Source organism: Apaloderma vittatum, unplaced genomic scaffold, assembly GCF_000703405.1.
Source record: "Apaloderma vittatum isolate BGI_N311 unplaced genomic scaffold, ASM70340v1 scaffold11466, whole genome shotgun sequence".
Classification (NCBI taxonomy): Eukaryota; Metazoa; Chordata; class Aves; order Trogoniformes; family Trogonidae; genus Apaloderma; species Apaloderma vittatum.
In genome coordinates this window covers 25,856-43,326 of record NW_009723402.1, presented here as the reverse complement: position 1 = coordinate 43,326, position 17,471 = coordinate 25,856, and the positions used below count along the sequence as shown (strand labels likewise).

At 40.0% G+C, this 17,471-nt stretch overlaps 1 protein-coding gene across 1 annotated transcript in view; it reads right to left on the bottom strand.

Annotated features, from left to right (window-relative positions):
- LOC104275982 (proteasome-associated protein ECM29 homolog) overlaps positions 1-17,471 on the bottom strand; it is a gene marked incomplete at both ends in the record, with an annotated part of 39,000 nt that overhangs the window by 3,663 nt on the left and 17,866 nt on the right. Inside the window, 15 exon segments of the mRNA XM_009872109.1 lie at positions 33-150; positions 386-451; positions 1,355-1,469; positions 2,181-2,235; positions 3,317-3,462; positions 4,417-4,540; positions 5,980-6,081; positions 6,567-6,739; positions 7,139-7,304; positions 9,431-9,565; positions 11,263-11,354; positions 11,885-12,113; positions 12,845-12,925; positions 14,920-15,043; positions 16,086-16,189. Coding sequence (XP_009870411.1) covers positions 33-150; positions 386-451; positions 1,355-1,469; positions 2,181-2,235; positions 3,317-3,462; positions 4,417-4,540; positions 5,980-6,081; positions 6,567-6,739; positions 7,139-7,304; positions 9,431-9,565; positions 11,263-11,354; positions 11,885-12,113; positions 12,845-12,925; positions 14,920-15,043; positions 16,086-16,189 — 1,830 coding nt within the window.

The window sequence follows — 17,471 nt, the reverse complement described above, 5'->3', positions numbered from 1 at the left end:
GGAATGGAAGTGGTACGAAAGCAGCAAATTACCTTCCGAGAATTCCACATGGCGTGATGGTTGGCCAGATTCATGAATTTGTACACCAGGTCTGGTTGATTGAGATCACTAGCCAGTGAACAAAGCTCCTTGTAGGTAGAAAGGCCTTGACTTTGTAAAGCAGAAGGCAAATCAGTGTCATGTTTTCAGCCACATAAATGCCATAATAGCTAAAATTACAGTCAAATCACTGCCTAAAGCAGAGAGAAATGAATACTCTATCCGTACTACAAGAAAACAGTAGCGGTAACTCAGAACAATGAACAAAAAGATCAGGAAGCAGATTTATAAGCAAGGAAATACTGTTTCAGCACTGTTTGTGTGTTGATCCTATCAGTAAACTTACCCATCTGGGGTTTTGCTCAGGCCACCCTGAAACACCACAGTTTCTCCAGTCATCTCATGTTTGGCTCTAGCAGAAAAGAGGTCTAATATTAGCCTTATGAAAGTTTACCCTTGAATGGACTGCATGCTACAGAACAAGTTAATTTGTTTTGCTTTATTAACTCAGTAACCTCACATTCTTTCAGTTTCAATCCCATCAAAAAAACCCAGAGATATGCAACACCACACGCACTGCAAGGAATCTCATTACCTAGCATCATATGCAATGTTACCAAGACACTGTAGAAAGTGAGTGCTTTGCTGTGCAGTCACAGAATAAAAAGTCAAAATGCTGCATGACAGCTTTTTACTTCTGCCCAGACACAAGTCATATAACGGACAGTAAATCTCCAAAATGAAGAAATCCAATTTCTACTCATGTAATCTCTGCCTGCTTACCATCACTGGATCCCCAAACTCCCAGCCAAGTTTTCTGTCATTCACATCCACACCAGGTTAGATAGAGTCAGGCTGCTAAAGAGAACTGACCAACATAATTCTCAAGACCAGTACTTTTTGCACTAAGCTGACAAGTGATCACTTGTAACAGTTCCTCAGCAGAAGGCACCTTGCATGCACAAGCAAGTCCCCAATTCTGCAATATCACCACTGCTGCTGCAAGAGGGTATTGTCCTTCACAGTTACACAATGCAGCAAGTATGAAATCTAACCAAACCGCAGCTGATTTGAACTGCTTCAATCAGGACTGAATCATTGTTTTGAAGCTTTGTTGAAAGGAGCAAACCAGAACAACTTCAGTCACAAAAACTCTAAGCTGTACTAAGAAACGTCCTAGCTTGCTGCACTGGGAGTATGGGGATATTGCCTTGCCCTTGGCCACAAAACATCTCTTTCTACATGAGAGGCACATTTTTTTTCCATTAGACACATAACTCTGAGAACTCTCCCACTTGCATTCTGATCTCAGTACCTTTTCCCAGTCATAAGGGTATCAACAAGCGTGGTGACTAGCTCTTGTTGATCCTGTTCACTTCCTAGTTCGTATATCAGTCCGAGACCTTTGGAAGCAACATCTTGACTAAGCTCTGCAAGAGATTTTACAAAGTAAAATTAAATATAAGCAGGTAATTAGGTAACACACAAATTTCAAAACCAAGATTCAAGCAAAATCATGATCTAGCAAATGGAGCTCTCTGCTGCAGCCCACAGCTCTCCATTTTAGAGCAGTCCAGTCTGGGCAAGACACGAACTTTGCATTCTGATGCAGCAATTTGTCCTGAAGGCATACCCCCCACCATATTAGGCAACATCTTCAAGTTAACATTGTCACTGCAGGTTTTGAAATAGCAGAGAGAGTTCCAAGAGCCATTTGTAATCTGACAGACCACTGGCCCATGAGGTCCAGTACAGTTACTGGCAATACTCTCCTACTTCAGGCAGCTTTGCATAGGATGCCGAATTCCACCCTTTCTGCTAGCTGCCATGGATAGACCTAAAAATCAAAATTTGCCAGCTTAGAGAGAACTTAAAGTTCCTGTCCACACAGAACTCTGTGTTACACATCCTGCTTCCCAAAGCACAATGTGCTTGATTAGCAAAGCATGGCAAAAAGCTGTGCTTCTTATCTCTACATGTGACATTTAGGAAAAAAAATCATTCCTGTTACACCGGAAATGGGATGTTTCTGCAGTCATCTTTTAATGCTAAGTGGAAGAGACGGTGTAACTCACTTTCTGCCTCTTCAAAGATTCCCTCCATTATGTTAAAAGCCCACAAAAAAATGTGATAATACTTACCATCACTATCTGACAGAATTGAAACAAAAGCACTTTGAATGTCCTTAAGATGAGACTGTAAGATAAGAGAAAAGGACGTTATTTTTATCTCAGGGTTTGGATCCTTTGTTTGGTCTCAAGGCAAGCTGCTAACAGATAAACAGAGGCTACTCTGCCAATGGAGTTGCTTGTTTGAGCTATACCTATGACAAGAACTGCCCACTCTTCCAGACAGGTAAGCAGCAGCCTGGCTGACATTTACAGAAGTTAACAGTTATTTCTCTGTCACCTTTTTACAGCTACCATGCCATTAGTAAATCACATATCTTTTTTTCTTGTCTAGTACATGGTAGTAATGAGTCATAACTGTGGCTTGCAGCTAGATGGGGCTATCCTGTGTGCGAGGACATCTTCATCCCCAAACTAGTGGACTTTGTGACCTTCCACAAGGTCCATTGTTTACACAAATGTAGTATGTGGGAAGGTTTTACATGTAAAACCTTACACTTGCAAAGCACCAACTGTCCCAAAGCTCGCTACCATGAGCACAAAATGGTTACATGGTCCCATCACAGTCAGAGAGAGAATATTTTGGCTGTGAATGCTTTATAAGCTCTTGTATAGGACCTTTCATATTCTCTTGTTTCAGAGAAGCATGCTAAATACAAGGTTTTCCTCAAAGCCCAGCAAAACCACACAATATGCTAAGCACATCATAACTGGTCCTAGGTACCAAAGGTGTGATAAACTCTGTGAAACAAATAAATCAGGAATCCCATCTAGTTCTCTCTCCTCTTCCCCTCCCAGACTTCCTTTTAATATTTTCCAAAAATAAATTCTAAAAAGTGCTCTGACACTAGTCTCTTCTTCCCAAGGAAAGATGTACCGCTACTTCATCTTAGATCAACTATTTACCCTAAGCACACTCTGACCTGAGTGCAAGTCTGAGGTTTACAAAGGGGCCAAACAGATTTGTTTATCTGCCAGTTAGTTTGCTCCTCTAGTAACAAAAGATAAAACACATCTCCAAAAGACTTCAGTAAGGGCTGCGCGAGCATTGGGGAAAAAGAAGCGATGGAAGCAAAGGGGAAGGAAGGGACAGCAAGGAGAAGCAAAAATAGGGACAAGTCAGTGTTAGCAAAGGGCATATTTCTTACCTTAATTGCTTTGTGCGTGCTCAGCTTCTTCACCATTGACAGTAGCCAGATGCAAGCTGCCTGCCTAATGTGTGGGTTGGGGCTGACAATGTGCTTGTTCAAAATAAGGTCTAGGACCCAGGGAACCACATCATTCACTTTCAAATCTATATGAAAGAAAGAAAGGCGGAGGTGGGGGGAGCTTTGAGAATTGTCCGCACCAGTTTTAAATTTCAATACAATGTCCAGAGGTAATTAAAAACCTAATCAGCCCATGAGCACTCAGGTGAAACCTTAATCTCTACTTATTTAGGAAAAGCTTTCACTGGAGTGGCTGGGAAAGTACTTCTCCTAAGAGAAAGACTGAAGAGAGTCCTAATTCTTCGTGAAAGTGTTTCAGAGCCTGCTGCCAAGAAGAGGTACCACTCATACTGCGTAAGACTCAGTGTACTTCTTTCATTTTGTAAGGACCCAAACTTTCTGAAGCAATGAACAGTAGGATTCGGTTCCTATCCCATTCTGCACATACTCTGCCTTGGGAGTGCTAGAAATCTAAGACCACTCACATCATTAAAACATTTGTCTGCAGGTCTGAGGCCGATATTTTCAGCTGCCTGTTTGGAAGCTAGCATTCTGCCATGCTTGTATTTAAATGGGTATAGAATCTTAGTCCCTAAATAAAAATTCTGTATTTACTGCATACAAATGTCACTTAATCGTATAACTCCAAGTAGTTGTTAGAAGACTTGCAATTTTATTTTATAACTCTGCTTTCCAGTGCAGGCTTCAAAATGTTATTTTAAAAGGTTTCTGTATGTTAAACTTGAAACTATCCCAACATGGAAAAACAAAATGAAAATGCAGTGTCAAGTGGCAATGACTTAAGATTTCATCAACCAGTTACTTAAATAGCACCGTCCGAGTAGATGGACTTGAAGAGGTGAAATGACCTGTTTATAAATCAGCATTGTAGAACACCAAGCAGTGCATTAACAAACGTAAAACGTCTCTTGCTTCTACTATAGTAAATCAAACATCGTGGAAGTTACAGAGCCCAGTGTTAGTCAAGAACTGTGAGATTTTATGGCCCTCAGCACAGACTGTGTATTAGAAAGGCATACCTGGGGGAGGGATATATTCCTCCTCTGTGACTGTCCATGCATCACGTGCGGCCACTGAGCTGGTTCCTACAGCTGCGCTGGTAATAGCTTCACCAACGGTGAACTGCAGTTCTATTTGCTTGGCCTGAAAAACACAATAGAGCTTCAATGACAGTACTAATTAAACACACACTTCTGGTGCTTACTCCACAAAACCATAGTTTCTTTTCTCAAGCCCTGTTCTCAGCACCGATCTGCAAAAAGGTCATTCCTTTGGTGAGCTTCTGAGACTATGTGGCACCTTGGATCCACTGAAATTGATGTAAACTAAGCCAATGTCAAGCTCTTCAAAAAGAATGCTAAGATTTAAGATTTCCACACTTATTTTTAAAGAGTACTTCCTACAAAGCATTTGCTAATCTCTGCAGAAGTTTAACTTAGTCAACAGAAAGAACTGGAGACAGGATGAAAATAAAACAAAGTTAGAACAAGACTGCCAGTCATTAATGAAAATTACTGCGTCTTTGTTATAGCACACAGTAGTAAAAGATTCTCCTGTAATTCCAACCATAAGTTGATCCGTAAGTTGAGATGCACAAATATTTCACATTAAAAGAACTCAGACAATACTTTGATTTGTTTCTCCGTTCTCTTTCCACTATTTTCTAAGCCCTCAGAAACAGAAGGTGCAGAAGTCTGCCACTTTTTTGTCATTATTTATAATGAATCTTGAGTCCTAAGAACTGATTTCCATACCTGCCCAGTACCTTCCAGACTGCTTTCCTTACTCTCTGGAAGAACAAAATGCTCAGGCACTTGGAGAATTAAGGCCTTAGCTTTCTGCAATCTAAGATAAATTGGTTTTTTTCCAAGTACGTATTTTATATAAAGAAAGCTGCAACATCCCTAAGTGGTTACAGGAGATAAACACGGCACTAAGAAATATCATTTAGTGTACAAAATTTTTGTTTGTTTGATCATGTCCAACCAGAGCACTCGGCAAAGTCAACCTGTCTGATACTCAACAGCTGCTGAATCTTATGTCAATATGAACAAGGAGGAAAGGTAAAACAAGCTGTAAATAAGAACACTAAAAAAACCTCCTCGACTGTCTAGTTTTGCTGTCTGGCATACCGAAATATGCACTGCAGCTCTGAAGTACTGTGAAAGAACGTAGTGCACTACATTGATGCACTTAAACAGATATGTATATTCCTATAACTAAAGCTTCTAATTCAAGCGAATTGTACCAGCTGATACCGTTCAGATGTAAAAGAAGGTGTATTTTTATTATCTACTTTTTGAAGGCCAAAAGACAGGGTTTTTCTTGAAGGTCTCTTCCAAGTGAAACTGTTCTATGATTCTGTGGCTTCAATACTGTAAGACTGGGGCAGAGATCTCAACTGGCAAATTTTCAAACTGTGGCATAAAACAGTTTAGAAGTCCCAACCAACCTCCGCGCTCCGTTTCAAAGCAGTTATAAAAACCAAAAAGACAGTTCCCCTGGGCTCTAGAGTATATAAAAAGCATTCAAACAGAAACACTTACTGCAGTATAAAGCTTAATACATTGATAGCACCTCACCTCCACAGAATCCATTAAACCCTGCAACAGCAGCTTCTGGTGGGGAAAATCTTCATCTCCCACTGGGAAGTAACCCAATGTTTGTATTGCTCTTTCCTTCATCTTAAATACAAACAAAAAAACAGATACCATCACATAACTTCCCTGTAAATCCAGAAGATAAACTTTAAACCCACTCTTCCTCAACCTTGCTAACGTTTCACTACCAGAAGTTAGACAGGCAAGCGGCTTATTAGATCAATCAATACACCTCTCTTCCAAAACACAGATGAAAACAAACGTCCAATCCTCTGAGGATTGTTTCACGTAAAGATATTCCCATTTTTCCTGAATTAAAATTATGCCCAGACATAGTTTTCATCTCTTAAGTTCCTACTTATGGCTACAGAAAGCACAAGTAATCAACTACTAGAAAAAACTACTGGAAAAAACCTTAGCCTAATTCTGAAAATACTTAGTCAAATTCTGACTCACTAAAGTCAACGACAAGCCTAATTCCTAAAAAAACCCCGAGGCCGAGTTTGGCAGGTAATACATAAACCTGGGGACGGGGCATTCTATAAACGAACAACACTACAAAATCTTGCCTTATTTGTTTCCTTGCTGGAAGGGATTCGGGCCAATAAGCTCTCAACAAGTTGCAGCTTTGTAAATCCTGTTCCTTCACTGGGAATTGGCAAGGGGCCGTTCCTGCCAATTTCCCCAAGAGCCGTGCAAGCAGCCACCACGAGGAAGGGAGAGGTGCTGTCCAGAAAAGAACCTATCGGAAAAAGCAGAATAGGATTACTTGGATTTTACATTAATATTTAGTAGTGGGAAGGCAGACACTTATATTTCACCCATGCGAGAAGCAAAGCGCTTATTCTCTACAGCTGGTAGGAAGCACTATGCTAGAAGAAAACCAAAGTGAAAGGAGACACTAGGCAGTGGCACCATTTGTAATTGTGCTATGTTGGTCCATGAGCAAAGAGTCCGCCTAATTCTTGTTGAAAAGTGCTACATCCAGACATCTAATCACATGAAACTTTTACAGGCTATAAATTCTATCACAGAAAGAGAACTCAAGATCATGGTATCTACATGATGATGGAAAAGTTCTCAGCCTGGGTGACTGGAAAAACAACTATTAGATATAGCAAAGCCTCAGGCAGGAAGTTACCTATTGTCTCTGTCGTCGACTTTATGAGCTGATCTTGTTCTGGCATGACTGCAGTGTTTGGCTGTTCCATATCATGTAGCTCCATCGTTCTTATTTTCCCTTTGGCCAGGTACCTTCCTACTGTAAATCCCAAAGCCAACAAGGATCCATGTTGGACCTCTGGGCTCTACGGACAACACCAAAAGGAAAGAGAATCTTATTTTCAAAGTAACTCTTTGCACGAAGCACTGATTTAAAAACACATATGGACAAGTCAGATGAGAAGACATCCTCACAAAAGCAGGGTTTTAACACATAATGCAACAACAGAGTTTGATACTGCTAGTGCTCTCTGCCCACCAGAGTCCTTTCAAATATATCAACAAGACTTAGAAGAGGCGCAGGAGGACAGATTAAGAACTTTTAGCATCAGCACTCATACTCCTAAAGTCTACCACCTGGTAGCTAGGCAAAAAGAAAAAAGTGAAAAAATACAATTAATGCGAGCTGCAAGTACAGACTTATGAGGGTGAACTAAGATAATACTATGCTGTCTCTACTTAAAAACTGGACATATTCAGATTAAGGAGACAAAATACACTCTTTGGTAAAAAGCAATAACAGGAAATTACTCTAGATTTGTACTGCTAAGAATGTGAACACACTTGACCTACAAATACTGAAGGCAAACTTGACTGATGAATATTGAAGGCAATGCATCTACACAGTTCAGTAGGCCACAGACTATGAAATCTAATTACTGCAATTAAATGTCAAGAACATTAATTTCTCCAATGTTGATCTGGTGCTGAAACTACCTAATGGTGGTGCTCTTTCTCACTGGTGAATTCTAACAAAAATATTTTGTGCAGAAATAAGGCCGTGTGACTTAAATGCTACTTTAATTTTTTTTTAAAAAATGAAGGGGGCAGGATCTTAAATTCAGATTAGTTCATGTATCACATTTTTTATCATGACCCTACAAAAAGTCGTATCAGTGCAACTGTGCTACCACGATGAAATTATGAACTTAGCCTGATCACTAGGGGCTTCTCCTTGTTGTGCTCTCACAGCGCTACAGTCAGCTGAAAACAGTTTATTCCCCTGTGCCCAGCATTTCATGTATGCTGCAGTCCTTAGGAGACTCTAGAAATTAGTACCACCTCTAGCTGTGCTCATTCAATTGGGTTTGCACACTCATGGTGAACTAGAGCTCCAACTGACTCAAACACGCGTGGGAACACTTCTTTTTTTTGTTTCGTGGTTCACACTCCTCTTTATTCTCAGTTCTGTGAAAGGTCACCATAGCTTCATGCCTGACGGGGGCAGAAAGCAGAGGTGGGGTCTGGGATCTGTCTGTGCCAACTTCTTGATCACAGAAGCTGTCCTCTGCGTAAGACTGAGCAGTAACATGGCTTTGGAATCACAGACAAAGCTTTCACAGATTCAAAGTAAATCACATTTGTTAACTATGACATAAAGTAGTAAGCACTTCTTGTCAGCATTTGACCCTGTTACCTGCAATGTAAAATTGTGGCCCATTAAGTCCTTTAGAGAGACTGATATAAAAATATCTGTGGAAAATATAACCTAAAAATGCTACTACTTTCCTTTCCTTTAAGGATTCGAGACACACCAGCACAGAAACCCACCCAATTTGTTTTCAGGACTCCTCCTCTATGCTCGTGGTGTAAAATTGAGAGATAAGAATAACAGGAGGGGGAAGAAGCTGCTGGATGAGGGAAGGCAGGGAAACCCACCGTGTAGTAATACAGCAATGGAGGCTGCTGAGCAGTCCATGTGGGGTGGGAGGCAAGGCTGCTGGCAGGACAAGACCCTGGGGCAATGAGGAGCCAGGAGGCAGCTATGGCTCAGAAAGGAGTGAAAGTTAAACATTTAAACAAATTAAACATTTTATTAGTTTCTTTGGGTACTTGTAGTTCCTCACGAATAAGGAAACAGTAAACTGTTTGAGGTAGGTAGTGTGATCCATTACCACACAGTGTAACAAGGAATATTTAGCTAAACGTGCTTAAAATATGTGGCAGTGCTGGCTGTGCTTGGGAAGTGCCTTCAGGAAAACCTCCTACTAACCTTAACAACAGCTTCAGGGATTCATTTATTTAAAACATTTGTTGCAACAAAAAGATTTGTTACAACAAAAATCCCTTCTCACCATCCAGCTGGAAATCAGCTAGTTAATTTAACATGCAGATTAAGACTAATACATCCCAGACACATTGAGATTCAGATTTCCTATCAGTTTCATGACATGAGAAAAAACCAGAAGCACAGACAAAGAAAGGTAGTTACATGGTTGTCCTTTGTCATCTTGATCAGCTGCTCCAAGGAGGCCCTAAGCTCATCTCCAGACATGGTAGACAGCACTACAGAATAAAACAGGGCTGCAAGCTCACGCATTTCTTCTTTGTTTGTGTTCATCAAGCTCTGCGAGAGTTTAAAAAAAACCCCATAAAATATGGAAACAGCTTCTTCTACTGTTTATTATTACTGTATATTCTATTCATACAGAGCTTCAGTATATGAGCACAACTGTCATGTAGCTACATAAATAGTACTTAACTCAGAAACCACTCTTTAAACCGACAGCATTATCACTTAGTAAGAAACAAAGCACTCAATTCAGCAAAGCACTCATTATGTTCAGCGTTTAGGATGAACACTGCCACTAGCTGCAAGAGGATTATCCACCAATTCTGATTTAAAGATGCCAACTGAATGTTTGGCTGAATTTTGTTTTCAGAGAAGAGCTGCCACATTTTGCATTCATAATGAGCGGAAAAAAAACCCCAGATCCTAAAGACACTCTTTTTCCTGACCTACTGGAGGCTTCCATTTCCTTTTCATTAATCGAAGTAGAAAAAAAATCTCTAGAAGTTAAGTCAATTAAATCCAACGGTGACAAAAAAAACAGTGCTCAGGATATCACAGCTCTCAACACAGATTTATCCACTTTGTATTAGACATTCTGTATTACCCAAATTTTTAATAAGTTGAATTTGGGAAGCCTCAGATAATTTGTTAAGATATAATTTTACCTCTGCAATTAATTTCATGTATAATGCAACACATTCACATGAAAAATTCATACCCAAATCTTAGAATGGCTTAGGCCACTGCAAAGAAGGTGAAAATGAGCCAAACAAACGAGAAATGAGATCTGTCAGGCTCGTGAAACATAACTCAAACTCAAAACTTGCATCAGATCACATTGCTGGATTCTAACAAACCCCTGGACCTGTTCCTCCCACTTGGCAAAGAAAAATCGCACAGATGATTTACAACAGTTTCAGTCACCGCCCCTAGAAGCTTAACTTTGCAAACTACCATCAAGCCAAAGAAAAAGAAGGGGTTTTTTCCCTGCAAATGTGCAATACTTAAACAGAGAATGTTTGTAAGTCCTCTCCTTTGAGGTGTGTATCTATACTTTTAAATAAGATGTGCTAAACTGTATGCAGTAAAATGTAGCACAGATATCGGCAGGAGAAAATATCAGAACACATTCTGAATTTTCTTTAACTCAATCAAGTACCATTTGTGAAGCAAATCATGAAAAAGCAGAAAGTTGCCTGAGAAGACAACCTAGGGAAAGCAGAATTGTCCTTTATTCCAATCAGGCTCCAGTTTATCTGTTTTGTTTTTTTTCTTTGAGGCTAATATAAAAATTTAAAAAGGGCTCAAAAAGAATCAGGGATCTAATTCATCTCATTTTCTGAGAAGCCACTCACATCTTCCCAATGAAACATTCCCATTGTTAAAACAATTTCTTCAAAAATTTGCAGAATTTTGTTTTCAGTTTTCTTCTGCTGTTCACCAGAACAAGAAGGAAAAAGGACTGACTATACCAACAAGACCAATGGCACAGATTATTCAGAACACAGAATCATAGAATCACTTCTGTTGGAAAGACTTTTAAGAAATCAGCAACATGAAAGAAAAAAAATAATTTCCCCATCCTGCTACATGTAACATCTCATGACATACTGACTGTAAGCAGAAATACCGGACTTCAAATTGAGTGCATAACTGGAAATACTACTTCCTTCCACCACAGGAAAATGCCAGGTTTTGCTAGTGCCAAATCCTCTCCACTCAAAATACAAACCAAAGGGTTTTCAACATACCTTTATCCAATCCATTTTGTCTACAAATCTGGTTGCTAGTTTTTCCGGATACACTGAAATAACTTCCAGAAGACAATACATGACTGGCAAACCTAAATGGTAATTAAAGACTCATGTTACTAAACAACTGCAGTATTTAAAAGAGTCTAACAAGCAGTGACTAAAAAGAGGCTAAGAAGCATCAGGCATTTCAAAGTATTCATTTGGTGTTCACAAAGAACACCGAATAAAAGGGTATGCTATTTCTCAGAAATATTAGGGAAACTAATAGAAGCAAACATTCTGGTACCAAATTGTTCTAAAGGCATTCAATTGATTTAAGAGTTGTTGCAGATGCGCTATTATCCGAGTGAGGAAGACACAGCATTCACTGGCGAGGAAGCTGCTGAAGACAATGGCCTCATAATTTTAAATATTATGCCAACCACTGCTGCAATTTTACTGTTCTGTTCTCTCCCACCTACAGAGCAGCACAGAAGAGAACACTAAACTGAAGAGCACATAGTCCATGTGCCAACTCTGCAATTGCTAGAGCTAAGTTCAAAGCAGTGAGCATGGTAACTCGTTTCTAGTAAGAAAAGATTTTTTTTCCTCCAAGATGATGCAGCATACAGCTTCTTACCTCCAACACCAGCTAACAGCTGCTGAAGAAGGCCAATATATATGTGTACAGGGTTTGTTTCTGCACTTTTTGAAGAGGAGGAGGAAGAGAAAGATATGTGGTTGCCAGACATGAGGTTTCTTATGTAACGTCCAATGGCTGGAGCATGATCTTGCATATCTGCCAAGCTCTGCGAGGTTGGCACCACACCTGCACTGTGAGCAAGACACATTCGCAGATACAGAACTATCTAAGTAGAGAAGAGAAAAAACACAGGATGCTGAGTGCATGAGGACTTGGAAAACCACAGAAGACACAAAACAAAAGAGCATGCTATTTGCTGTATTTAATGTAACCATACCAAGACAACTTCTTCAATCAAATCTAGACAGAAAAGCCAGCATGGACAAAGAAACAAGTATAAAATACGCCAAATCTTAGGACTGGTTTCTCCAACATGTCAACTCTACAGTGTCTGCATCACTCTCAAAAGACTAAATCATACAGCGTTTTGGTTTATCATCATCTGATGCAACCTCCTTGGCAGGCAGTTTAGCCTGTCCCAATTTGGCATGCATATAAATGCAAACCAGAACACTGCTAATACAGATCTTCCATCGCATTTGAGTTTGTGTCTACAGATCACTGAAGCCAGAGAATCTGCTATGAAAAGAACAGCCTCAAGGAGCGTAACAGGACTTTCGCACAGGATTGCCAGTTTCTTCCTCTGACAAGTTATCCATTAGGTATGCTGCAGTAGAGCAGCCCTCTCACAAATATTCCTCCCAAGTCCATGTGAAAATTCTGCTCAGACTGCTGTCTAAGGACAGGTAGGTTAAAAGACAGAGAGTTAATCCCAACATCTGTTTAAGAGATAAATTCTAGAATGTAGGGTGGCTTATGGTAACTGTTAGTTTCTTACACTGTCCTCTAAAACAGATAATGGTACAGATATCGGAGGAAGTAAATCCAGACAATTACCTCTCCAAATGTGGCAGGATTGAAAGGCAACGCTGCAGTTCCACTCGTATATTTGGCCGGAGTTTTCATTCGATGAGAGGCCTAAACAACACAGTGTATTAAGAGTGGAACATTCAGACCCACAAACTACAGAGATCTTGGAAAGGTCATAGCTGCTTCTGCAAGCAACTGAAAATGTACCACAGCTCTATAACAAGAAGGGCACAGTGCACTTCATAGTAGTACAATTTAGATCCATCAACTTTATGTCCTTACCAGCTCAGAAAGTGGATACTCAGTTCATGAGAGGGAACAGCAGGCAAGGCTGGAGGAGGACAAAATCCTTTCTTTCACTCAGGGAAAAAAGGAGCACTTTAGAATTTAAAAATTAAGTACTCTGAAGTTCAAAACGCTGAGGCGCCCCAGCTGACAGGCAGCCAGTAAGACTAGAGCAGTCAGGCTTCCCCAGTACAGGCAAGTGGGCACCTTGTGCTGCACCAGCCAAGCTCAGGAGTCTCTGAGACCCAGCTACCTGCTACGTAGAAGGCTGCTACAGCAAGTGTCTTCCATGGAAATGTTAGCTTTGACAAGCAGGAATACTCCAGCAGAAAAACACTCAAAGAGAAGGTTTCCAGTAACAACCACTGCAAAAACTGCAGAAAAGCACGTCCGTATTCTCTAGGCAGTATCAGCCTGGATTCAGCCAGGCAGCCTTGCCTCTGAATAAACACAAAAGGCAGTGTGTTGCACACAAGTCACCAGATCCTCACATCTCTTAACACTCTCAGATCTTCTGCAGCACCATAACTTCAACGACATCCATAACATTTACTGAAAACCTGAATCAGTGAACCAGAAGACAACATCCTTGAGGAATGGATTCTCACCCCATACCCAACAATCAAGTCCTACACTTTCACATATACTTTCTCACAGAGGGAGGATAATGCTAATTCATGTAGGAAAGCCATTTTGCATCTCAGCCTGCTGTGCCAAGATATGCAAGAAAACTTCTCAAGTATCTCCAACACTTGCAGATTGCTCATGGTATCTGAAAACTCACACTTTGAAATAACTAGCAAAAAAAAATGTACCTCCATGATTTAAGATGCCTTCACAATGATCTGCAAAGTGCTCAAATTTTATTATTTTTTTTTAAATTCAGCCAGAAGTGAGGGAATCTTTTATTTCTCAGTAGTGATTAAACTAGGCTGACTCATAGCTATTTGGTGACATTACAGAAGTCAAGGAAAACTTAAAAATTAACTTCAAGAGGGCAGGTATTTAGCAGTGTTATCTAAAGCTCAATCTTAGCTCCTTAATTTTTATATCTATTTAAATAACACGTATTTTTTGACAAAAGCAAGTTTTTTAATAAAGCTTCAAATACTTCATACAGTCGCAGTGTACAACGCCAGCAGAGTATACAACATCTCACAAGAAACCTCTTAGGTATGAGTTCTGGTGTCACAAACATCTTGCAAAACCAGATGTGCTCCAATGTTACATACCTCTGATGTATTTTTTAAAAAAGTAGACTATCAGAGTTTCTCGCGTAACTTTCCACTAGACTTGGGAAAGGTTGTTTACATGGACCTTATTTCCACAGATTGCAATGAAAATGAATAATGAAGCCTTTAAATCTACAAACCAAACTTTTGTTCCAGTATTTTCTTTCCTAGCCTGGAATCTTAATTCTGTCTTATGCATGATACTAATTTTCACCAGCACAACTATTAAGTGATTTTCCTCTGCCTTCAAGAACATGTTTGTTAGCGAACTGTGCTTGTGAAACATCCTGTATTACCACTTTTGAACACTGGATTCCTCACTCTCCACATTTTCAGACAACAGCGTCAAAGCAAAATGATCTCTTTGTTAAAGGATCTGCCTCCTTGTTACTTAACACTTGGCTCTCTTGCAATTACTGCCAGCAGAAGGTAACAATGAGTGCTGATCTTAGCAATGCAGTATTGTGTGGTCTTCACTGATTTTAACTAACTTTATTCTTCGGGGGAAGGTGACCGAGACACATGAAGGGAAGCAGGGATTATTCATTACCAGGATTGTCATTTACCAGGAGAGAAGCATTGTACCTTGTCTTGAATGTAATGGACCATTTCAGGGAAGGAAGGCATCTGCTTCCCGTAACTCTCCTTTTCATTTTTTCCAGGAAATGTTCTCAGAACGCGCTGGGCTTCTGCATGTACCTCCTCTCGTCTTTCAGAAGAAAAGATGAGAAACAGACATTATTTGCACAGAATAAATGGGCTTTAATGAGCAATAAGGTATCTTGGGAAGCTAGGACAGTTTTTAAGTGACAAGCATATTTTTTTTGAAAGTAAGAAAGAGGCAAAAAGCGTGCATCAGAATTTTTAATGATTTTTTAATTTTAGAGAGGGGGAAGAAAAAGGGTGGGGATGAGCAGCCTCTACAAAACATGCAGATCAGTCCACTTCTCTTACATCCTGCTAGTGTTCGCTACCAGGTCCTAGCTGCCACATCCTTGTTTCCCTATCTGTTCCTCCTCCCCATCACTTCCTATCAAGCTTCACCTGACAGCAGCAGGTTTATCACTATCTACTTAGCAGAAAATCAGCTCCTGAAACAGGGTTGACACTGCAGCGACAGAGCAGTCTGTTGCAATTGATCTGTTTAGCTTTGCTTAGTTACATAATAGCTACTCATATAAAAAATTAAGGAATTAAAGTAAGTTGGAAAAACCCCCCATCACTTAAATTGCAGTAACAGAAAACTGCAAATGAAAGGGTTACGGTAATTTAATGAGTCAACTGCTCCTCAGAAGAGAGCGGCAACTCTCACAAGTGCATGCTCCTAAGTCTTTGCAAATACAGGCTAAAAATAGACTGAGAGAATTTGCCAGGAGAAATTCTACAGCTGCTGTAAAGGTGATTTCAGTCAATGCATTCTTACTTTGCAATTGCAATTTATCATTAACATGAAGTGCTGTAGTGATAGCGGTTCATCTAAAACAAGAAAAAGAATCCAAGCCAAAAGCTACCCTAAGGCACAGTAACAGTTTTCCACAGAACTGTCAAGAATGTCTATGTAGAGGTTAACTTCCAAATTATCATACTTGATTTTCAGTGAGTTTTTATGTATATGCATGAATACGTTGCATGCATACACACATATATATGTATTCATATTTCATCCAAATACATATTGGATGAAAATATATATGTGTCTGCATGTATACACATATATACATGAATAGAACTTCAAAAGGAAAACAACTTACGGATCTCCTGCAGCTAACAGGAGTAAGTATCTGGAAGGGATATGATCTGGAGGGAATACTGTGCTAGCGAATTTCACAGCCACTTGACGGACTTGAACTTCAGGCTTAAAAAGAAGAGATAAAAACACATGCTTGAGTTTTAAATGAACACTTTAAAGCCCTGCACTCACCATTTGTAAATCATCAGTCATCTGTTTTGTCCTCTGGTATCAACAAAGGTCAAAGAGTTCAGACATTCTAACACACTGTTCTAACTACTAACTCTTCATATGGCAGAAGACAGGGAAAAGAAAAGCTAGATTCTTATATATACACACATGTGGAGAACTGAATGTTTTACTAAATACATGCACATTTTTGGGAATCATAAATCAGGGTTAGCACTAATTCTTACATATGAACTGCCCCACCCAGGCAGTTTTGAAATTAAGAATGACATACGTGATCTATCCACAAAAAACAGAGCTGCATTTAGTAGCAGCACAGCCGGAGGTGGAAAATTGCAGTATTTTAACCCGAGGAACTGAGAACTGCAGAATGCAGGTGCTCACGTATTTGTTATGCAAACATTGGGGATGAAGATCAACAAGGCCTGCACAGAGAAGCAGCAGAAAGAGGGAGTCTTATGGGGCCAGGACAGCCCTGTTTTGACTAAAAAATGTGGACAGATGGAGATGAACGACTTCAACACAATCCTGAAGGCTGTGCCTGAAGGTGCCTTTTGCTTCATTATCCCTAATATGCATACCAAAGCTGACACCCCTGACTGTGCTAATGAGCTCAGAGAAGTACAAGCTAAACATATACAACTATAGTCCCTGACTCTCCACTCAAATCATGTTAAACATCACCCCGGGGGGGAATATAGATAAGGTCAGAATATAAGGTATAGGGAAGGAGTATGTCGCTGCGGGGAGAACAAACTCAGAAGAGGCAGTCGATGGGCCATGCTCCTTCTCCTTCACCCAAGATAGGGATACCTTCTTGGTAAGGATTGTGCTTTCACCTTTTGGTGAGAAATACCCGGGCTAGTATTTTTCTAGCACTATTACTATTATATATTAGCACTATTGCAGTGAGTGGATTTATTAATGGCAATCCTGAATCTGTCGTATCTGTCACTTAGTAAAACACCTACTTGCTATCTTGCACATTGTCTCAGTGCAAGTCCTTAGCAGGGCTCTGAAACAGGCAAGCATGTAGCTTTCATGCAGCAAAAATAAACATTAGCTTAGGGTGGTCATTCTCTCTGGTGGCTTCAGACACTCTCAAAATGGTATTGCCTGGAGACCTAGATTGCTGAGCACCCAGGCAAAAGAGTCATCAGCATGAAAATAAGTCTCCTAGTTACTCGCACAATTACTAGAAATCATAAACATACATACC